Here is a 24,445-nt window from a genome sequence, read left to right as displayed (position 1 = left end):
TTATTAGTATGCACCCACCCCATTGGAAAAAAAAATGTGGAAGCCCGAGCTTCAGTCCGTTGACCTTCTCCAATTCCATACTGAGTAAATGGCAATGCTAATATTTAGATAATCAACTGTTGGTAATTAAAAGGACTCTGTCACCCCCTTCAGCCATTAGAAACTAAAAGTAATGCTGCATTCTGACAAGGTGGCTTTTTTAGTTATTGGTGCAGTCAAAGCAGAAATAAAGCGTTTTATAATTTCACAAAAATACCTGTCTTTAGTCCTGGAGGCAGGTCTTAACCCCCCTGCTGCACACGCCACACTGGCGTCGCTCAAGGCTTCTTCAGCACCGGGCGCCGCCCCCTCAGCGCTGTTTTCAAATCAAATCCGGTGCCTGCGCTGTTTTGTTCTACCTGGGGCAGACGCAGTGAGCGCTACCCGTCTGACCTCAGATGCAGTCTTGCATACTGCGCCTGTGCGGCCACCCAGCTTGTGAATCTCAGCCCCGCAGTGTGTTATGCATTATGCACAGTGCGGGACTGGGATTCACAAGCTGGGTGGCCGCACAGGCGCAGTCTGCGAGACTGCATCTGAGGTCAGACTGGCAGCGCTCACTGCGCCTGCCCCAGGCAGAACAAAACCGCGCAGGCGCCGGATTTGATTTGAAAACCGTACGGAGGGGCGGCGCCCGGCGCCGAAGAAGCCTTGAGTGACGGCAGTGTGGCGTGTGCAGCAGGGGGGTTAAGACCTGCCTCCAGGACTAAAGACAGGTATTTTTGCGAAATTATAAAACGCTTTATTTCTGCTTTGACTGCACCAATAACTAAGGCTGGTTTCACATTGGCGTTTTTTGGGGTGTGTTTTTGCGGTAAAAAAACGCAAAAAAACGCATGTAAACGCGTGTAAACACTGCGTTTTTTTGGCGCATGCGTTTTTGCATGTGGTGAAAAACGCGGCGTTTTGACGCGTTTATATGCGTTTGCGTTTTTTAAACGCATGCTGAGAAATGTGTGACAGCTGCCAATCATCAAATTAAAGTAAAAAACCCACTATCAACAGAAATAGTTAGGGTTAGGGGTAGGGTTAGGGGTAGGGTTAGGGGTAGGGATCATAACCCTAACCCTAAAGGGATCCTACCCCTAACCCTACCCCTACCCCTAATCCTAAGGGATCCTAACCCTAACCCAACCCGTAACCCTACCCCTAACCCTAAGGGATCCTAACCCTAACCCTACCCCTAACCCTAACCCTACCCCTAACCCTAACCATAAAGGGATTAGGGTTAGGGTTAGGGTTAGGATCCCTTAGGGTTAGGGTTAGTTGTAGGGGTAGGGTTAGGGTTAGGATCCCTTAGGGTTAGGGGTAGGGTTAGGTTCCCTTTATCACCTTTATGTTGGGGGGTGGCATATCAGTGTGTTTTCTGGTTTTTTAATAAAAAAAGCATGCGTTTTTTACCGCAAAAAACGCATGCACAAAAAAACGCATGCGTCCCCATTGACTCCAATGTATTTTTTGGCCCCAAAAAAACGCATGAAAACGCATGCGTTTTTTTTGGTCCCAAAAACGCTTCTAAAAATACTACAAGTAGCATTTCAGAAAATGAACTCATGCAGTAAAAAAACGCATGCGTCAAAAAACGCGACCAAACGCGTACACAAAAAAACACATGCGTTTTCAATGTTAAATATAGGAAAAAAAAACGCATGTGTTTTTTTGAAAAAAAAATGCTGCAGACAAAAACGCAAGTGTGAAACCACCCTAAAAGAGCCACCTTGTCAGAATGCAGCATTACTGGTGCACAAGGTGGCTCTTTTAGTTTCTAACGGCTGGAGGGGGTGACAGTCCCTTTAATCAGTATTAATTTTTTAACTTTTTTTGTTTCTTAAAGGGACACTGTCACCTGAATTTGGAGGGAACAATCTTCAGCCATGGAGGCGGGGTTTTTGGGTGTTTGATTCACCCTTTCCTTACCCGCTGGCTGCAATATTGGATTGAAGTTCATTCTCTGTCCTCCATAGTACACGCCTGCGCAAGGCAAGATTGCCTTGTGCAGGCATGTACTACGGAGGACAGAGAATGAACTTCAATCCAATATTGCAGCCAGCATGCAGCCAGCGGGTAAGGAAAGGGTGAATCAAAAAACCCCAAACCCCGCCTCCATGGCTGAAGATTGTTCCCTCCAAATTCAGGTGACAGTGTCCCTTTAAATCCATTCATGAAAACAAATAAAAAGAGCAGTGATGTCCATATTATAGTGTTATAGTTGGCATAAAAAATGGGTTGCATGGAGTTAAGGTACCGTCACACTCAGCAACTTTCCAACAATCACGACCAGCGATACGACCTGGCCGTGATCGTTGGAAAGTCCTTGTGTGGTCGCTGGAGAGCTGTCACACAGACAGCTCTCCAGCGACCAACGATGCCGAAGTCCCCGGGTAACCAGGGTAAACATCGGGTTACTAAGCGCAGGGCCGCGCTTAGTAACCCGATGTTTACCCTGGTTACCAGTGAACACATCGCTGGATCTGCGTCACACACGCCAATCCAGCAATGTCAGCGGGTGATCCAGCGACGAAATAAAGTTCTGGCCTTCTAGCTCCGACCAGCGATGTCACAGCAGGATCCAGATCGCTGCTGCGTGTCAAACACAACGATATCGCTATCCAGAACGCTGCAACGTCACGGATCGCTATCGTTATCGTTGTAATGTTGTTCAGTGTGAAGGTACCTTTAGAGCTGGCCCTACTTTAAATGCAAAATATAATAGGCCAATAAATTTATATGATTATCTAAATTAACTTTATTTTTTATTTTAATCCTTTTGTGGAAGTACATTTTCAAAAAAATTAAAAGTATCCTCTCTGAATTACATACATTTTATTAAGTGAAGTGTGTATTTTCATCTATTGTTTTCCTGTTTTTAGCTGCTGGTTCTGCAGCATGTACACTTCGCCCCCCATGCACTGATAAAGACTATTTCTACACTCACATGCCATGTGATGTCAATGGAGAGGTAATATAGGCATTATCTGGCTAGCTATACATTTTTTTTTTGGTATTTAATAAAGAGAAAAACCTAACATGAAACCCTTGTTTTCTCTCGTTTAGACACAACTGATTTACAAATGGATTGAGCCTAAAATATGCAATGAGACTATCGAAAGTGCTAAAGTATTGCCAATGTCAGGCACCAAAATAGAATGTCCACCTTGTAACCCTGGCTTCCATCAATCCAACAGTACGATCTGTGAGCCATGTACTCTTGGCATGTTTTCAGATGGTACCAGTAAGTATTTTTAATAAAAAATTTAAGTAAGACCCGCTTATTTATACATGTTACATTACTGTCTTCGGCACACCCTTTTTACAAGAGGGGATGTGCTGCCAACCAACACAACACATGCCGCATAAAAGATGACGAGCATTTTGAGATTTGACCACTTGGGAAGTCTACGATGGGTAGATGATTAGGAACAAATATCCATCCATCTAGATAATTTGTTGCTAAATGGTTAGATGTATCTTTTTCCACATTGAGACCCTTTTGCATCCTGTCAGGAATGGAGAGGTGGCCACAAATGCATGATGTTAAATGTTATTTATGATATATTTAGTCTTTTTTTTTTATTGGGACTGGATTTTGGGTCCGGGATTTAAAAGTGAACAAAAATTTCTGGGTGGGAAAGGCCACTCCCATACTTCTAGGACAGGGCTTACAGGTCCTATAAAAAGCAGCTGGGTTGGCTAACGTGTGTCTGATATGTTGCAGTTAGAGAGTAGCAATGAGCGAATTTGTTCAGAAAACAATCACCGAGCATAAATTCAGCACAAACATGGCACATTCGGGGGATTCATGATCAGAAACACGAGCAAAATTTTATAAAATCAGAAAAAACGGTAACATTCGGTAAAAGTGTGGGAAAATATTTGCATTGCCACAAGTATTTTCAGCACTTTAGCAACGATAATGGTGGTTTATCATGAGTGATTGTCGCATGTTTGAGGGGAGGGGTTTGCGGAGCTCAAAGGTGCGATGTTCTTGTAAACAGTAATTTTTTTTTGGCACGGTTAGCAGCAAGATTTTAAATAGTTAGCTAGGTGGTTGTATAGTGTAGCTAGATAATGTCCACTGTGGCTGTTAAATTAACCTTTCAGTATTTTTTTTTTTGCCATTACGGAGTTCCAAAGACAAAGCCAGCAGGGCACATTTCATACAAGTGTGTTGTGCACTGCTTCTATTGTGCTTCATGCACGAGTATAGCAGCATAAATAATTTTATTCACTAGCTAAATGTTAAACAGCCTGCTGTATCCCACCTTGTCATTTTGTGCTGTGGTGAAATGAAATTTTCTGCAGATCTAAGGCACCTTAAAAAAATATAATTTTTCAGTTGTAAAAAGTTAGGCAGCCCGCCGTATCACACTGTCATTTTGTTGGGTTAAATTAAGCTGTAGAGGCCTGATCCAGAGGCCACAAAAAATTGTTCTGTTCCTAGTGTCATACAGTAGGGGACCTGACTTTAAAATAGCTTGTAGCATCTGTGTTATAGAGGCCTGATCCAGAGGCCACCAAAAAATCCTTCAGTTCCTAGTGTCATACAGTAGGCTGTCTCCACTGAACCTGCATCCACAGAAGGCCGTGTCTGATAACTGTGCGAACCTGGTGGCGACCCTACAACAAGGCAAGCTCACATACGTGCCTTGCATGGCTCACGTCCTTGACCTGGTGGTACAGCGTTTTCTCCGCCACTATCCTGGCCTGGGTGAGTTAGTATAGAAAACACATAAGATGTGTGCTCCTTTCCACAGTTCATACCCCTCTGCTCATCAACTTGCATCGATACAGAGGTCTTTGTCAATGCCAGTTAACAGGTTGATATGTGATGTACCTACACGGTGGAATTCCACCCTTCACATGTTGCAGCGACTGTGGCAGCAACAACTAGCCCTGAGACAGCATGCCATGTCGTATAGCCTGGGCCAATGCAGTATGGACATGATACATATCATATTTACAGAGTGGGCACAGATTAAGGACCTCTGCACCCTTCTGCACAGTTTTGAAATGGCTACTAAGATGGTTACAACTGATGACGCCATAATTAGCATCACCATTCCGGTCATCTATACGCTGGAGCAGACTTTGAATAGCCTGCGGGAGGAGATGTTGGTCCCAGAAGAAGAGGAGGAAGCAGAGGAGGATGCGGAAGGGATAATATTGTCTCTAAGTTCAAGACTGTTATCAAACAGGCGGGTGCCAAGGGAGGGCGGATTACGAAGATTGAAGGGGGCTGTTGATGATAACAGACAAACTATTATCGAAGATGCAAGATCCAAGGAACATATGGAGGAGGAAGAGGTGATGGCCAAGCAACTGTCAGATGAAGAGGATAATCCTCTACTCTCCGGTCGTGGTTGGCGGGAGGAGATGGAGGAAACGAGCCTCATTGTTACCCAGCCACCGTGAAAGGACTGTGTTTAGTATGTTAATCAGTTTGTACTGAAGAAAAGTTGTATTTTATTTTGGAATTTTATAAGAAAAAAATTTAGCTTTACACTATCTTGATATTAAATGTCCGTGGCTGTGCACACCCTAGCACCTAACGGAAAGCGTGTACCCAGTGGCATAACTTGAAACTCATGGGCCCCAATGCGAACTCTCCAACGGGGCCCCCAAATATTTTAAATCTGAAATAGCGCTATATATATATATATATATATATATATATATATATATATATATATATATATATATATATATATATTGTTTATTACAGGGGTTCTCCAAGAAATTGAGTAAAATAAATGCACAGTATATACAGGTGACAGCATATACAGTGTAAGAAACAAGTGAGAGCACGTACAGTATAACATACATTTTTACTCATGATTCTGAGAGGATTCTGTCGGACTGAAAAGAAATGCCTGGGATGGCCAAGGACAGTTTGTATTGTTTATCACCCATCCCCCTTTGCTCCAATAAACCAGAATGACCAAGAGAACTTTTCTTTGCCTAAGAACATTTATCTTCTCCTGCCTGAATCACTCCACTCCTCCTGTCCGGTTCAGTGAACAGAGAAATGCATATTCAGGATACCTGAAAAGGGTTTGGTACCATGTTAGCCAGTTGAAAAAAGAAATGCTCTCAGTGGGAAAAATAATATCTTCTTGTAGTTTATATCTTTTTAATGGCTAGCAAAAATAAAATAAATGATGTTACAAAGCAAGCGTTCAAGACTTAAGTCCGCTTGTTGCTTAGGCATGGTATAACAAAGTTTCTGAAGAAACACAAATCTATGCAGAAACAAACAAAAAAGAGGCAAGGTATAATAAATGAGCATGTAAATAGAGCTCAGAAAATGAATCCTTAATGGGATAAGATTAGTGGTGTGAATGTGTTATAATCCCAATATCCAAGAAAGATCAGAGGCCTGTTGCCCACAATGTCTCTAGAGCAGATTACTCAAATTCTGTAGTAAGTCAGAAATCCTCTTGACAGATTTAGTTCTGTGTAGATGGAATCAAAGACTCTACTAAGTTTGTATTCCCAAACCCTACGATGTTTTGGGATTTATAATTGCCTTTTAATATGACAACTTTCATATTGTTAATGTTGCGTCCAGAACCACAGAAATGTTGGTCAGCTCGGTTTCTGTCCTATTTCTCCAACATAGAGGCCCCCAATAGGACACACAGTGCACAGAATTAAGTACACCACATTGGAAGAAGAACATGTGAATGTTCTGGGAATCCTATAATCTTGCTGTTTGTGGGAATCTGTATCCTTTCTTTGGTCTCTACATGATTGCAGGTTTGTCAGCTTCAAATAACAAGGATAAGTTTCTATTGGTATATCTGAGGGCATTGAACTTCAGATCATGATGTTTCATAAATTTGGAGGTTGCTTGTAGCACAGCAAGAGAGGGTCTTTTGATATTGTGTTTATTCTGTCATCCTTGTGAAAGATGTGTTGAAATTTTTTAGCAGTTTTTCTCAGTACCTCAAGCAGTGGGTTGTAGGTCACCACCAGAAGTACACGATTATATTCCCCTTTTTCTCCGAATTGAAGTAATTGATTTCTGGGGATCATTGTAGTTGTAATGATCTGATCATCAATGGAGGTGGAGTGGTAGCATTGATTTAAAAATGTCTTTTTAAGATGGATTAAGTGTTCAACCCTGTCTGATGGGCTGGAAGAGATACGATTTTATCTAAGGGCCTGGTTGTAGACTATGGACTTTTTAATGGGTTTCGGGTGGAAGCTGTCCCATCTGATGTATGTAGGATGGTGAATTGATTTCCAATACACTGAAGTCTGTAATGAACTATTTTTGAATTTTTATGGCGGTATCCATAAAGTTGATTACATTGGACAACTCAAAAACGGAAAAGTTTGTGTGATGAAATGTATTGAATGTGGGTTTTTTTTTTGTACATATATTTGTGCTTCTTAAGAAACTTTGTTACACCATTCCTGAGGAAGGGACCTGAGAAATCTTGAAAGCTTGCTTTGTAAGGCTACATTCACATTAGTGTTGTGCGGTGCTGCGTCGGGCGCAACCGCGGCGACGCATTCGTCATGCACCCCTATATTTAACATGGGGGGGCGCATGGACATGCGTTGTCTTGCATTTTGTGACGATAGGAACCTAGATGAGCCCTACCTGCCAACGGTAGTCTTTGGTCACTACTGGTGGCATGACTTGCCTTTGTTTTTAACAATAAAGAATATTTGGGTATTTACATGATTTTTACTTTTGGATACCCTGTACAGTCTATCTAAGTCTTCATTTATCTACTGTCAGTCCATTAGGTTGCTGAAGAGAATATTTCAGAATGTGGAGATGCAAAAACTATTTTTTTTTCTATAAAATTGTTTTTAGTGTGTATATAAAAATAAAAAAAAAAATAAAATCTAACAATATGATATAAATATGGTATTGCTATATTCGTACTGAAGAATGACGATGTCTTATCAGCCATGCCACACAGTGCACCGTGTAAAAAATAAAAATAAAAATAAAAAAATAAAAAATCCTGAATTCCAGAAATATATATCTACAAAAAGCACGTGTGTAATAAAAAATAAACAAATAAAAAATATAGATATACCGCATATACTAGAGCATTGTTCCCCAACTCCGGTCCTCAAGAGCCACCAACAGGTCATGTTTTCAGGATTTCCTTAGTATTGTACAGGTGATAATTGCATCACCTGGACAGGCACGCATTCAATCACCTGTGCAATACTAAGGAAATCCTGAAAACATGACCTGTTGGTGGCTCTTGAGGACCGGAGTTGGGGAACACTGCACTAGAGCAGGCTCGGACTGGCCCACCGGGGAACCGGAGGATCCTCCGGTGGGCCCTGGCACTGACACTTGCTGGCAGGGCCACCCCCCCGCTCCAGGGCCCTCCCCCGCTCCAGGGCCCCCCCCCCCGCTGTCCGCCTTGAATACTCACCCTGCTCCAGCGATGGTCTCGACATCAGCACTGCAGCTCGTTCTGAACGAGCGGTCACGTGACACCGCTCATTAAGATCATGAATATGCACATATTCATGATCTAAATGAACGGTGTCACATGACCGCTCAAGCAGGAAGAAGGTGCTGCGCCGGCGCCGCCGCCTGGAGTCGGGACAGAGCGCAAGGGATGTCGGCACGGCCGTGCAGTGGGACAGGTGAGTATGAGGGACGGGGCTGAGGGACGGGGCTAGGGGACGGGGGGGGGGGGATGAAGGAGGACATAAGCCGGCGCGCCGAGCGGGTGCAGAGAGATAAGCCGCCATGCAGGGGGGAATATATGAGCCATGCAGGGGGGAATATATGAGCCATACAGGGGGGAATATATGAGCCATACAGGGGGGAATATATGAGCCATACAGGGGGGAATATATGAGCCATACAGGGGGGGAATATGAGCCATACAGGGGGGAATATGAGCCATGCATACAGGGGGGAATATGAGCCATGCATACAGGGGCGGAATATGAGCATTGCATACAGGGGGGAATATAAGCCATGCATACAGGGGGGGGGGATATGAGCCATGCATAGGGGGGGGTCATTATGCAGTATTGAGCATCATGTGTGGCCGTTATACAGTATGGAGCATCATTTGTGGCCATTATACAGTATTGAGCATTATGTGGGATCATTATACAGTATGGAGAACTGTGTGGCCGTTATACACTATGGAGCACTATGTGTGGGTGGCCATTATACAATATGGAGCACTGTCTGGCCATTATACAGTATGGAGCAATGTATGGCCATTATACACTATGGAGCATCATGTGTGGCCATTATACACTATGGAGCATCATGTGTGGCCATTATACAGTATTGAGCATCATGTGTGGCCATTATACAGTATGTATGGAGCATCATGTGTGGCCATTATACAGTATGGAGCATCATGTGTGGTGGCCGTTATACAGTATTGAGCATCATGTGTGGCCATTATACAGTATGGAGCATCATGTGTGGCCATTATACAGTATGAAGAACTGTGTGTGGCCATTATACAGTATGCAGCATCATGTGTGGCCATTATACAGTATGCAGCATCATGTGTGGCCATTATACAGTATGGAGCATCATGTGTGGCCATTATACAGTATGGAGCAATGTGTGGCCATTATACAGTATGGAGCAATGTGTGGCCATTATACACTATGGAGCATCATGTGTGGCCATTATACAGTATTGAGCATCATGTGTGGCCATTATCCAGTATGTATGGAGCATCATGTGTGGCCATTATACAGTATGGAGCATCATGTGTGGTGGCCGTTATACAGTATTGAGCATCATGTGTGGCCATTATACAGTATTGAGCATCATGTGTGGCCATTATACAGTATGGAGCACTGTGTGGCCATATTTTTGTTTGCTTATAATTATCGTATATAAAACAGTGTGATCAGCAGTGCTAAATGGCTGCGGTTGGGACGTGGATATGGGTGTGACTAGTTGTGAAATGGGTCTGGTCAGAGGCGTGGCCTAAAATTTGCCGCGGCGCACTACGCGCGCCGCAAACTTTATACCTCCTTCCCTTCTTCAAAAGTTGGGAGGTATGGTACCACATTTGCCAGATCATGGCAAGTGCCGCAAATCCCATAGGGAATGAATGAGGCCGAACGCAGTGTTGCCGTAAGTGATCTGGTATGCAGCAGATGCAGAAAAACTGCCCGATCTGCTGCAAAAGGCGACTTTCACATCAGCGATTCTGGCCAAAGTCACTGCGGATAGTGTCATACTCACCAATGGGGGAGGCAGCACTAAAAGTGCCTAGGGCAGCAGAAACACTAAATACGGCCCTGGGGGGCTACATTATATTCTGTGGGGGGACTGCATTATACTCAAGGTACTACATTATATTATGGGGGGCTACATCATACTATATGAGGGGTTACAGTATACTCTATGGGGGGCTGTATTATATTCTGTGGTGGGGCTGCATTATTCTCTCGGGACTACATAATATTATGGGGGCTACATCATACTATATGAGGGGGCTACAGTATACTCTATGGGGGGGCTTCATTATATTCTGTGGTGGAACTGCATTCTCTCGGGACTACATTATATTCTGTGGTGGGTGGCATTATACTATATGGGGGGGGCTGCATTATACCCTATGGGGTGCTACATTATATTCTATGGTGGGGACTGCGTCATACCTGAGAGGGTTGCATTATATTTTGTGGGGTGCTGCATTATATTCTATGAGGGGGGACTGCATTATATTTTATGAGGGGGCTACATTATATTCTGTGAGGGGGCTACCACAACCCTTGCTACATAATTAAGATGTGAACTACCTTATATTATACCCTAATATTAGCACTTTTTACCGCACAATTGGTGGTCTTGTATCTATTTCTATGTAGCTACATAGTGGGCCCCAAGAATGATTTTCTCTGGTGGGCCCAAGGTGCTCCAGTCCGACGCTGCACTAGAGTATAAGCCAACCCGAGTATTAGCAGAGGCAACTAATTTTACAACAAAGAATGGGAAAAACGTATTGACTCGAATATAAGCCTGGTATGAATTGTCCCCTCACCCCCCATCCAGGTATGCACAGCCTCCTCATCCCCATACTGGTATGCATGGCCCCTCATCCCCATCCTTGTGCGCATGGCTCCTCATCCCTATCCTTGTGTGCATGGCTCTTCATCCCTATCCTTGTATGCATGGGCCCTTATCCTTACCTTGGTATGCATGGCTCCTCATCCCTATATCTATCTATCTTTCTCTATCCCCATGATGGCACCACGGAGAGAGGGGTTCGCCCCCAGGGACAGGAAACCTAGAGGTGAAAAAGGGCGTACCTCTCTCCCACATCAGTTGGTTTCCTGTCCCTGATGGGGAACCTACAGCACGTACCTGAGGATACTTCATGGGATTCCAGGGGCTGGTCCAGTCGGTTCCTGACAGGGGGCGCCCAGTCACGGCTGGGTCGAGCAGGTTTTCTCTATGCCCCCTTTTTTCCCTTCCCTGAAGCACCACCGCTGGGGTCGATGGGCCTTATGGGTGAGTGTGAAGGGGGAGGCAGTGAAGAGGATCAAGCCTGCCTTCCCCACGATAAAAAAAAAAAAAAAAAAAAGGGGAGGCAGGTGGCGGCGGTCACCGAAATAGCCTCCGTACCGCGGCACAGCAGTACATGGAGGTAGCGGCGGCTACTTCTCCATGAGGTCCCAGACAAAGCCGGTATGGCAGAGGCCGGTGGGCCGGAGCGACATGTGGGACCGCTGAAACGCCAGTGCCATTGCCGCCTGAACCGGAAACTCCAAACAGGTGTGCGGGCAGGCGCCGGCAGACGGAACGCTGAGGCGCGCGTGGGCGTCCCCGCTTATATCTTCCTCTATGTGGGTGCCCGTGATCCGGAAAACCGGAATTCAGGCGGGCGCATGCGCAGATCGCCACTTCCGCCGGCGGCGCAAGCGATTTTAAGGAGCGCTTTCAGGCGGGAAAATGTGGACAATTCAAACCTCCTTTGCACTAAACACAGTGCGGAGGCCACTATGAGCGACAAGGAGCAGCAGGATGCACAGGAGATTGTACTGTTATCTCCTGAGCAAGCGCAGGTACAGCGGCACCAGCGCTCACAGCATCAGCGCAAGGGAAACACTTCCTCTCAACAGCGCAGCAGCAGTGGACGCTCAGGGTCACAACGCAGCCAGGTTTCTGCGAAAACCACACGACCAGTGACGAATCCAGTGGTGGATATAGTCCTCAGGCCTGAGACGGTATCTCTTATCCACAGGGGGTGAGTGATCTACGTGAAAGTGCTGAGTTTAATACGGGGTTACTCTTTTTCCTAGGGAACAAAATGTACAGACAAATCAAAGCACAGAGTATGTGCTATATGTTCAGAAGAGCTTTCTTCCTCCTGGGAGAAAAAGCTATGCAGCACTTGCATAGAGAAAACGATTCAGGAGGAATCCCCGGCATTTGCCTCAGACCTAAAGTCATTAATAAGGAGTCAGGTGGAGAGCGCCCTTCAAAGGCAATTAAAACCTCAAAGAAAAAACGCAAAACAAGTCATACGTCCCCTGAATCTAGTGTGGACGAGTCGGAAAGTGAAATATCTGATTCTAGTGATTCATCAGCCTCTGACACCTCTTCGCTATCCTCAGAAGGGGGATGCAGTTGCTTCCCTATCGAAGAGACAGACGCCCTGGTAAAAGCCGTCAGGACAGCAATGGGTCTGGTCGATGAACGCCCTAAAAAAACGGAGCAGGATATAATGTTCAGCGGTTTGGAACAAAAGAAAAGAAGAGCGTTCCCAATAAATGAAAAAATTAAGAGAGAATGGAAAAACCAGACAAAAAAGCTCTCTTGACTCCCAAGAGAAAATACCCTTTCGATGACCCAACCTGCTCATCCTGGAGTAAGGCACCAAAATTGGATGTAGCCACAGCGAAGGCCTCTAAAAAAATTTGCCCAGCCCTTCGAGGACATGGGTACCTTAAAAGACCCTATGGACAAAAAAGCTGAGACTTTCTTGAAAAGCTCCTGGGAAGCGGCAGGGGGTGGACTAAAACCAGCCATCGCGGCCACTTGGATTCCCAATTAAAGGAAAAAGTCTCAAGAGAGACAATTCAAAAGTCAGTGTCTGTGATGAAAGGTGCGGCAGCCTTTTTAGCTTTTTGGCTAGATTAGCAGCCAGGTCAGCCTCCTTCTCAAACGCCGCAAGACGTGCCCTAAAGCAGGGGTCCCCAACTCCAGTCCTCAAGGCCCACCAACAGGTCATGTTTTCAGGATTTCCTTTGCATTGCACAGGTGATGCAATTATTACCTGGGCAAGACTAAGGAAATCCTGAAAACATGACATGTTGGTGGGCCTTGAGGACTGGAGTTGGGGACCCCTGCCCTAAAGTGCTGGCCAGGGGACTTGCAAACAAAAAACAAACTATGCTCAATACCTTGTGAAGGCGAATTTTTATTTGGGTCAACATTAGACGACATCCTCGACAAAGCCGGGGATAATAAGAAATCTTTTCCCGGGTTCCCCAACCAGTCTTACAGGCGTCTCTTCCGGAACAGAAAGTTCATGCGGAGGAGACCCCCAAGAGGGAATAAAGATGGATGGGAAGACAAAGGAAATAAGAACAGAGGTTTTTTGTTCAACAAACCCCCTTCCCCCCCCCCCCCCCCGATAATAAGAAAACACAATGAGGGGATGGTCCCGCAGAATATGGTTTTCTTGGCTAAGAAAAATGTCCATATCAAGCCCTTGGGTTCTACCAGTCACTCTGAAACTTTTATCCCAGGGTCCGGTGTTTCACCCCAGTGTAAAGAACCTACACATGACAGCTTGGCTTTTGAAAGGAAGCTACTAAGTGATAAAGGTTTCTCACCCAATCTAGTATCCACTCTATTACAGAGTAGAAAACTCGTAACCACCAAAATATATGGGAAAGTGTAGAAAAAATTTATGTCGGTATCTGGCGCAGACCCATTCGGGGAAATCCCAATAGGAAAAATTCTTGAGTTCCTGCAGAAGGGATTGGAAAAAGGTCTAGCTACAAGTACTCTAAAGGTTCAGGTAGCAGCCTTGGGAGCTTTGTATAATCATGATCTAGCCAGAAATCGCTGGATCATGAGATTCATTAAAGCCTCAAGTAGGTCCAGGCCTATTCCTCTCCATAATACTCCTCCATGGGATCTAAACCTTGTTTTAAATGCTCTAACCAAACCTCCCTTTGAGCCCCTTGCGGACGCTCTTTTAAAGATCTTATCTCTAAAAACCACATAGTGGCCCTAACCTCGGCCCGCTGCGTCAGCGATATACAAGCGTTATCTGCATGCCCACCCTTTACTCAAATACTTGAAGACAGAGTCATTCTTAAAACTGACCCAGCTTACCTCCCTAAAATCGCGTTACAATTTCATAGAACGCAAGAGATCTCTTTGCCCTCCTTTTGTCCCAGCCCCAAAAATGAGGGGGAAAAAAACACTGCATACCCTAGACGTAAAAAGATGTCTGGTCCAATATCTATCAGCCACTAGGGAGTGCAGGAAGGATAGGGCTCTGTTTGTCTGCTTCCAGGGTCCTCGGAAGGGACAGAAAGCATCGAAAGCCACGTTAGCGAGATGGATAAGAAACACCATCGCCCTATCCTACTCATCCTGTGGGACAGCCATCCCGGAGAATATAAAAGCTCATTCAACCAGAGCAGTGGCATCATCCTGGGCGGAGAGAGCTGGCGCTTCGATACAACAGATATGTAGAGCGGCCACTTGGTCTTCCCAGTCTACATTTTTCAAACATTACCGTTTAGACTTGACCGCCTCTGATCTCACCTTTGGGCCAAGGGTTTTAGAGGCAGTGGTCCCTCCCTAAGAGTCACAAGCTATGCAAATCTCTCCGTGGTGCCATCATGGGGATAGATTTGATAAAGTGAATAGTTGTTTAACTCTTGCTTTGTGCTCCTGTGTCACTGCATCCGTGTACCTGTGTTACAGTAGCACACAGGATAAATGAGAACTGAGCTTTATTACGATATTTGGGAGAATATATAATCAACATCAGTTCAAGAATTGGTTTTATTAATTTAAGCTGTTCATCTTTTGGTATAAGTGATAAGTGGACGCTATTGTTTGAGTCCGTACGATTACAGCAATACTAAATTTATATACCGTAGCTTTTTTGTGTTTTGGCACTTTTTATTTTTAAACAATAAAGACACACTTAAAAAAACTAATAAAAAATTGTAGTTACTTACCGATAACGGTATTTCTCTGATCCCATGATGGCACCACGGGGAGAGGGGTCCGCCCCCAGGGACAGGAAACCTACAGGTGAAATAGGGCGTACCTCTCTCCCACATCAGTTGGTTTACAGAGCCTTAAGGCCCCGTCACACATAGCGACGCTGCAGCGATACCGACAACGATCCGGATCGCTGCAGCGTCGCTGTTTGGTCGCTGGAGAGCTGTCACACAGACCGCTCTCCAGCGACCAACGATCCCGAGGTCCCCGGTAACCAGGGTAAACATCGGGTAACTAAGCGCAGGGCCGCGCTTAGTAACCCAATGTTTACCCTGGTTACCATCGTTAAAGTAAAAAAAAAAAACAAACGCTACATACTTACCTATCGCTCTGTCCTCGGCGCTCTGCTTCTCTGGTCTGGCTGTGAGCGGCAGGCAGCCGGAAAACAGAGAGGTGACGTCACCGCTCTGCTTTCCGGCTGACCGGCGCTCACAGCCAGACCAGAGAAGCAGAGCGCCGAGGACAGACAGCGATAGGTAAGTATGTAGCGTTTGTTTTTTTACTTTTAGGATGGTAACCAGGGTAAACATCGGGTTACTAAGCGCGGCCCTGCGCTTAGTTACCCGATGTTTACCCTGGTTACCAGCGAAGACATCGCTGAATCGGCGTCACACACGCCGATTCAGCGATGTCAGCGGGACCTCAACGATAAAAAAATGGCCCAGGCCATTCCGACACGACCAGCGATCTCACAGCAGGGGCCTGATCGCTGGTACGTGTCACACATAGCGAGATCGCTACTGAGATCGCTGTTGCGTCACAAAACTTGTGACTCAGCAGCGATCTCGCTAGCGATCTCGCTATGTGTGACGGGGCCTTTATACAGAACTTCAGCTGCAACTCAATATTTGCACAAATTAAACTTAACCAATTTAACTTAACAGAGGCACAGTGACTAAAGCTAATTACTATTACATTATAATGTGCACATCTGTGTGTGAAAAGGGAGGGAATATACGGGTGCCATCATGGGATCAGAGAAATACTGTTATCGGTAAGTAACTACAATTTTTTATTAGTTTTTTTAAGTGTGTCTTTATTGTTTAAAAATAAAAAGTGCCAAAACACAAAAAAGCTACGGTATATAAATTTAGTATTGCTGTAATCGTACGGACTCAAACAATAGCGTCCACTTATCACTTATACCAAAAGATGAACAGCTTAAATTAATAAAACCAATTCTTGAACTGATGTTGATTATATATTCTCCCAAATATCGTAATAAAGCTCAGTTCTCATTTATCCTGTGTGCTACTGTAACACAGGTACACGGATGCAGTGACACAGGAGCACAAAGCAAGAGCTAAACAACTATTCACTTTATCAAAACAATAATAACCTCCTTCCAGAGAGAAAACAAGGGAAATACAGTTAAAGGGCTGAGGGTTTAACAGGATAACAGTAATTTAGATTAACAGTCTATCAGTTAATCCGATTCGGTGGTCCGTTTCTCTCTGAGTCCGATGGCTGTTTGGCTGCCGCCAGTGCTGAGTCTTCCAGCTTCCCCCGCTTGTGACAAACTGTGTTACTTCTGGTGGCAGTGTGCGGTCTCCGGTTTTTCCCACTGAACCGCTAGTCCACTTAACTGCTCGGCAGCCGGGCGTCTCGCACAACAATCTCCCACTCGGCGTGCTCTGTCCTGCACAGCCGGCGACGCTCCCCAGTTCTTCCTGCACTCATCCTCTTTCGTGGCCTAAGGCTACCCGCAGCACAATGCAGGTCCGCACTCTTGCCTCTCTCTGGTGGGAACCCACCCCTCGCTTCCCGCACAAACACTTTTGTACCTTCCTGGCTCACCATGCCCCTTCTTCCTGGGTTCAAGGTTTGCTCCGTCCTCCATCTCCTTCCCGCCTGCAACACCAGGTGCGGCCCCAGCAGTTTCAGATCCGGTGCCCTGTCAGCACCCACAACCTGGTCTTCTCACCTACACTACACTCAGCACTTACACGTGCTTCTCACAAAATTAAAATATCATCAAAAAGTTAATTTATTTCTGTTCTTCAATACAAAAAGTGAAACTCGTATATTATATAGAGTCATTACAAACAGAGGGATCTATTTCAAGTGTTTATTTCTGTTAATGTTGATGATTATGGATTACAGCCAGCAAAACCCCAAAAGTCATTATCTCAATTAATTAGAATACTTTATAACAACAGCTTGAAAAATAAAATGATTTTAAAATCCGAAATGTTGACCTACTGAAACATATGTTCAGTAAATGAACTCAATGCCTGGTCAGGGCTTCTTTTGCATCATTTACTACATCAATGCGGCATGGCTTGGAGGTGATCAGCCTGTGGCACTGCTGAGGTGTTATGGAAGCCCAGGTTGCATTGATAGCAGCTTTCAGCTCGTCTGCATTGTTGGGTCTAATGTCTCTCACCTTCCTCTTGACAATATCCCATAGATTTTCTATGAGGTTAAGGTCAGGCGAGTTTGCTGGTCAATCCAGTACAGTGATACTGTTGTTTCTATACCAGATATTGGTACTTTTGGCAGAGTGGATAGGTGCCAAGTCCTGCTTGAGAATGAACTTTCCATCTCCTAAAAGCTTGTTGGCAGAGGGAAGCACAAAGTGCTCTAAAATTTCCTGGTAGAGGTCTGTGCTGACTTTCGTCTTGATAACGCACAGTGGACCTACACCAGCAGATGACATGGCTCACCAAGCAATCACTGATTGTGGAAACTTCACACAAGACCTCAAGCAGCTTGGATTGTGTACCTCTCCACTCTTACTACAGACTTTGGGACCTTGATTTCCAAATAAAATGCAAAATTTACGTTCATCTAAAAACAACACCTTGAACCACTGAGCAAGTCCAGTCCAGTTCTTTTTCTCCTTGGCCCTGGTAAAATGCTTCTGGAGTTGTCTATTGGTCATGATTGGCTTGACACAAGGATTGCGACACTTGTAGCCCATGTCATGGATACATCTGTGTGTGCTTGCTCTTGAAGCAATGATTCCAGCAGCAGTCCACTCCTTAATCTCCCCCAAATTTTTGAATGGCCTTTTCTTAACAATCCTTTCAAGGCTGCAGTTATCCCGGTTGCTTGTGAACCTTTTTCTACCACACTTTTTCCTTCCACTTAACTTTCCATTAAAATGCTTGGATACAGTACTCTCTGAACAGCCAGCTTCTTTAGCAATGACCTTTTGTGGCTTACCCTCCTTGTGGAGTGTGTCACTGACTGCCTTCTGGACTTCTGGAACACATGCTCTGTCTGCAACAAGCTGCCATTTATCCATGACCTCATTATCACTGTAACAGAGTGTCGTCCCCAGCCTGTACACATGGATTATACTGTAATCAGGCTTACATTAGCATTCCTTGTCCTGTATCTGGTGGGGGCATTCTTGTCTTTGTTCCCCTCTGAAAGGGGCATCTCCGATTCACAAACCTGTAGAGAGACTGCAAACAGGGTTTCTGGAAGGTTCTTAATCCTTGGAGCTATATTTAAGGGGGTGGGTGTTGGGATCAGCCCTTTTGTTGGGCAGAGATACTAAGAGTGGTAGGACAACAAGCCACATCTTCTGTTAGTTGATGCTGTGTGTTTTCAAGGATCTGCAGCTGCAGCTGGATCCTGGTATCATGTATGGATATTGGAGATCATTTTGCCACATGGAATTGTGATGTCTCACCACCCTACTGGATTTAAGGACTGAATCTGAAGACTATTATTGTGTGGTGACTTGTGAAGGGCTGGGATCTTATGCTGAGGCGAGATCCCGGTGACCGTGTGTATTGTTAGAAGCTGCCACGTAGGACTGTGTTGTCACTCAAGGACTATTTCTATTTCTCTGGCATCGGATTGCTGGGTGGCGCCCCTGGATCTGCTCTCCTTCTGTGGACTCATTGTGGATTCATTGTGGACGCTGCAGAATTACTTTCATTTGCATTGTCCCAGTTCCCTGTTCCAATAAATCTTGTTAAATTGTTTATCGGCCTGGTGTCTTTCTGCTCTGTCGCATACCCCGTCACAATCACCAACAAACTCTCCTTCCTCGGCATCACTGAAACTTGGCACACCCCCACTGACTCAGGCTCTCCGGCTGCACTTTCCAATGGCGGATTCCACCTCTCTCACACCTCTCACCCCAGCACCAAATGTGGTGGAGCAGTTGGCTTGCTCCTGTCCGACACCTGCTCCTTTACTCCAATCCCACTAATTTAAGCTTTTATCGCTCACTGCCTCCTTCGGCCTCACTCAATGGTCCTCTGCGGCCACTCACAAAGATGGTCACACACTGGACCTTATCTTTACCCACTTCTTGTCCCTTATTAATCTCACTTACTTACCCCTCCCCCTGTCTGACCGCAAACTACTGACATTATCTTCTTTCTCCTGTCCTAATGCGCAACCCCCACTCCACATACTCACCCTCGCAGAAATCTCAAACACCTCAATTTACAATCTTTCTGAGTCCCTTCTCCCTCTTACAGACATAGCTTCCCTTCATGACACAGATGCTGCCTCTTTTTAGAACACCACAATAACAGCAACACTCAATTCGGCCACCCCCCTCATACATAGCAAAACTCATACAATCAACAGGCAGCCCTGGCTGACCAAAGACCTGACAGGCTTCCAGGGTCACAGCGGAGATGGAAGCGATCCCTGTTATGGACCTGGTGGTTAGGAGCACCCGGAACGACCTGATGGTTAAACTCACACAGGACAAGCTCTGGGAACTGGGAGCTCTGCCGACCGCAACCCCTAATCCTATCACACAACTAGAAATAGCCGTGGAGCATACCTAACACGACCTAGACGCCTCTTCACAGCCTAAGAGCTAACTAGCCCTAAAGATAGAAAATAAAGCCTACCTTGCCTCAGAGAAATTCCCCAAAGGAAAAGGCAGCCCCCCACATATATTGACTGTGAGATAAGATGAAAGTCACAAACACAGAAATGAAACAGGTTTTAGCAAAGGGAGGCCAGACTTACTAAACAGACTGAGGATAGGAAAGGTATCTTTGCGGTCAGCACAAAACCCTACAAAAAGACCACGCAGAGTGTGCAAAAAGACCTCCGCACCGACTCACGGTGCGGAGGTGCCACTCTGCATCCCAGAGCTTCCAGCTACCAGGGCAAGATCATGATAGCCAGCTGGACAAGGAAACAATGAACAAATAAATAACTAGCAGGGACTTAGCTTCTGCTGGAGTAGACAGGTCACCAGAAAGATCCAAGAGCGAACTGAACCAGTACAAGAACATTGACAGCTGGCATGGAGTAACGATCTGAGTGGAGTTAGATAGAACAGCCAGCCAAAGAATAAACTACGTCACCTGTGGAAGGAACCTCAGAAGCAGCAGCTCCACTCACAGCCACCAGAGGGAGTCCATGGACAGAACTCGCCGAAGTACCATTCATGACCACAGGAGGGAGTTCGATAACAGAATTCACAACAGATCCCTCTCTGCCGACAACTTCATTGCATACAAGCAGTCCCTCACCAGCTTCAAGTCCACGCTCACGGCCACAAAACAAACTTACTTCTCATCTCTCATATCCTCCCTGTCTCACAACCCTAAACAGATTTTCAACACTTTCAATTTGCTACTTCATCCCCCAGCACCTCCTCCCCCCCTCTCATTTCTGCTTAAGTCTTTGCCTCTTTCTTTAAACAGAAGATCAATATGATCATAGAAAGCTTTGGCCCACAGCGCCCAATGCCCCTCTTAGCTGCTCAACTCTGTTCCTACAAAACCAGCTTCTCCACCATGACAGAAGATCAGCTCTCCACCCTCCAGTCAAGATCACACCTCACCACTTGCATGCTTGACCCGCTCCCATCCCACCTCATCCCTAACCTCGCCACAGTCTTCATCCCAACCCTAACACACCTCTTCAACCTCTCACTCACAACTGTTGTCTTCACCTCATCCTTCAAATATGTCAAGATCACACCCATCCTCAAAAAGCCCTCCCTCGACCCATCCTCTGTGTCTAGCTATCGCCCAATATCTCTTCTCCCTTATGCCTCAAAACTACTGGAACAGTATGTCCATCTTGAACTGTCTTCCCACCTCTCCTCCTGCTCCCTCTTCGACTGGTTACAATCTGTCTTCCAACCCCATCACTCAACTGAAACTGCCCTAATTAAAGTCACCAATGACCTACTAACCGCCAAGAGCAAGCAACACTACTCTGTCCTCCTCCTGAAACTGTCTTCTGCCTTTGACACTGTGGACCACTCCCTCCTGCTACAGATTCTCTCATTTCTTGGCATCACAGACTTGGCCCTATCCTGGATCTCGTCATATGACAGACCGAACATTCAGTGTCTCCCTCTCCCATACCACCTCCTCACCTCATTACCTTGTCTGTCGGTGTTACTCAAGGCTCAATTATAGGACCCCTACTCTCTCCAACTACACCTTTGGCCTGGGACAGCTCATAGAATCCCACAGTTTGCAGTATCATCTCTTTGCCGATAACATGCAGATCTACCTATCCGGACCTGACCTCGCCTCCTTGCTCACCAAAACCCCACACTGTCTGTCTGCTATCTCGGCCTTCTTTTCTTTTCTTTTCGCTTTCTAAAACTGAACATGGACAAAACAGAATTCATCATCTTTCCCCCATCTCACTCTACCCCTCCACCAAACCTATCCATCAATTTCAATGGCTGCTCACTTTCCCCAGTCCCGCATACTCGGTGCCTCGGAGTGATCCTCGACTCTGCCCTCTCTTTCAAGCCACATATCCAAGCCCTTGCCTCCTCCTCCCATCTCAAACTCAAAAATTTTTCCCAGATTTGCACATTCCTTAACCACGAAACCACAAAAACACTAATGCACGCCCTTATCATCTCCCTTCTTGACTACTGCAACCTCTTACTCTCTGACCTCCCTTCTAGCACTCTGGCACCACTCCAATCCATCCTACACTCTGCTGCCCAAATAATCTACCTGTCTTAATACTATTCGCCAGCCTCTCCCCTATGCCAATGCTTTCACTGGCTATCTATCGTCAAGAGACTCCAGTTCAAAACCCTTATTATGACATACAAAGCCATCCACAACCTGTCTCCTATACATCTGTGACATGGTCTCCCAATACTTACATACATGCAACCTTTGATCCTCACAAGATCTCCTTCTCTACTCCCCTCTTATCTCTTTTTTCCACAACTGCATCCAAGACTTCTCCCGTGCTTCCCCCATACTGTGGAACGCTCTACCCCAACCCATCACTCTCACCTACTATAGAAACCTTCAAAAAGAACCTGAAGACTCACCTTCCAACAAGCCCTCGTGGGCAGGGTCCTCCCTCCTTCTGTACCTGTAAGTCCCTTGTTCTTTGCTCATGTTTATTGTATTTGTCTATATTTGCCCCCTTTCACATGTAAAGCGCCATGGAATAATTGGCGCTATAAAAAATGTATTATAATAATAATCTGTCAAGTCAGCAGTCTTCACCCATGTTGTAGAACCTACTGAAACAGACTAAAGGACCTTTTTAAACCCTTAGGAAGCCTTTGCTGGTGTTTGTTTATTATTCTAATTTACTGAGATAATGACTTCGGGTTTTCATTGGCTGTAATTGCCATAATCCTCAACATCACCTGCCTATGCACTCTTAATGGACTTACTTATGAAATATAATGTTTGCATTTGATATCTGGAGTGCCAAATTCCTTTTTCTACATAAACATTAACAGAAATAAACACTTGAAATAGATCACTCTGTAATGACTATATAATGAGTTGATATTCTAATTTTGTGAGAAGCACCTGTACATCGTCGTTTCTGTCTAAATCTAAAAAAAAAAAAAGGTGATTCTGACAAACCACCGAAGAAAATTCACTGTAATGAGGCCTATGCAGTCCCTTTAGCCAATGATACGGCTATGTCTATTATTTTAGACATGCACACAAGCGAAGTTGACCACAGTTTTGTGCACCACTGAAGAGATGAACACTGCTTGAACAGATGCCGGACAGAGTCCAGAGTAACTCTGCTGCCTTTTTATAGTGAATAGATTCATCAGTTCAATTGTTAATGCGGAAAACCCATATATTACCTTTAACAGTTGAAGGACTTGAATAAGGACTTGTTTTTTGTGGGGTGAGTTAAAACTTATTGGTGGCATTTTGGATCACTTATGTTTCAGTTTATCCTTTGTTTACAGTTGTGCTAAAGTTTCCATACTCCGGCAGAATTTTTGCTTTCTTGGCCATTTTTTCAGAGAATATGAATGATAACACCAAAACGTTTTCTCCACTCATGGTTAGTGGTTGGGTGAAGCCATTTATTGTCAAACTACTGTGTTTTCTCTTTTTAAATCATAATGACAACCCAAAACATCCAAATGACCCTGTTCAAAAGTTCACATACCCCATTTCTTAACACCGTGTATTGCCCCCTCTAACATCAATGACAGCTTGAAGTCTTTTGTGGTGGTTGTGGATGAAGTTCTTAATTTTCTCAGATGGCAGTGTTTTTATTTTTTACTAGTTTCCTTTAAATCTTGTTAAGCACTTGAAGGGTTAACTTTCTGAATGTGGCTTTAAATACTTTTAGGGGCGCAGTTTTAAAAATGGGGTTTTCTGGCATATAAGCCTCGACGTTAGTTTAGAAGTGAAGTGGTTCCTTAAAACTACAGCTTGCATAAATATATTGAAATAATGATATTGGGGTGACAGAGGGGCACTTCTCCCACTGTCTAAACTGCTAGCAAGTATATAGCAGGCTCTGTTCCTGAACCTAGCTGTCTGGCACCTATTGCTGTTAATATATGACAATGGCATGATGACTTGCAAAACAAATGCTAGGAGATTCAATTTATAGCACTGCTCCAGTGTTTTTATTTTTTATTGCAGCACAGGAGTGGTGCTACTAATCTAAGTTCCCTGTCCTTAGTCTTAAACTTACAAGTTTCCATCTTAACCTTTTAGTCAGCGCTGCTCCTGTAGATCTCTAGAAGTTTGTCACCGGTCAGATCACTACAGTGTTTGCTGGAGAGATCTGAAAGTCACAAGTCAGTGTAAGCCTATGAGAGCCTGAACGAGGCCAGAACGCGACTCACATAGATTTACATTGAGAGCTTTTGACCGTTTCCTCGGAGTTCCCAACAGTCAGAAGTTGCAGTCACAAGATGGCGGTATGGGATTGGAGGGGCACAATGAAAATCTGAAGACAATGGCTTCTAAGTATAAGACTAAAGGT

The 24,445-nt window shown here is 45.0% G+C and overlaps 1 protein-coding gene across 1 annotated transcript in view; it reads left to right on the top strand.

Annotated features, from left to right (window-relative positions):
- The window catches only part of ELAPOR1 (endosome-lysosome associated apoptosis and autophagy regulator 1), a 349,091-nt gene that overhangs the window by 191,974 nt on the left and 132,672 nt on the right, over window positions 1-24,445 (top strand). Inside the window, exons 8-9 of the mRNA XM_069756493.1 lie at window positions 2,910-2,998; window positions 3,094-3,271. Of these exons, the coding sequence (XP_069612594.1) occupies window positions 2,910-2,998; window positions 3,094-3,271 (267 nt within the window). The remainder of the gene's footprint in view (window positions 1-2,909; window positions 2,999-3,093; window positions 3,272-24,445) is intronic.

Source organism: Ranitomeya imitator, chromosome 3, assembly GCF_032444005.1.
Source record: "Ranitomeya imitator isolate aRanImi1 chromosome 3, aRanImi1.pri, whole genome shotgun sequence".
NCBI lineage: Eukaryota > Metazoa > Chordata > Amphibia > Anura > Dendrobatidae > Ranitomeya > Ranitomeya imitator.
Note: the sequence above shows the minus strand (reverse complement) of the source record. Positions and strands in the feature narration are given on the sequence as shown.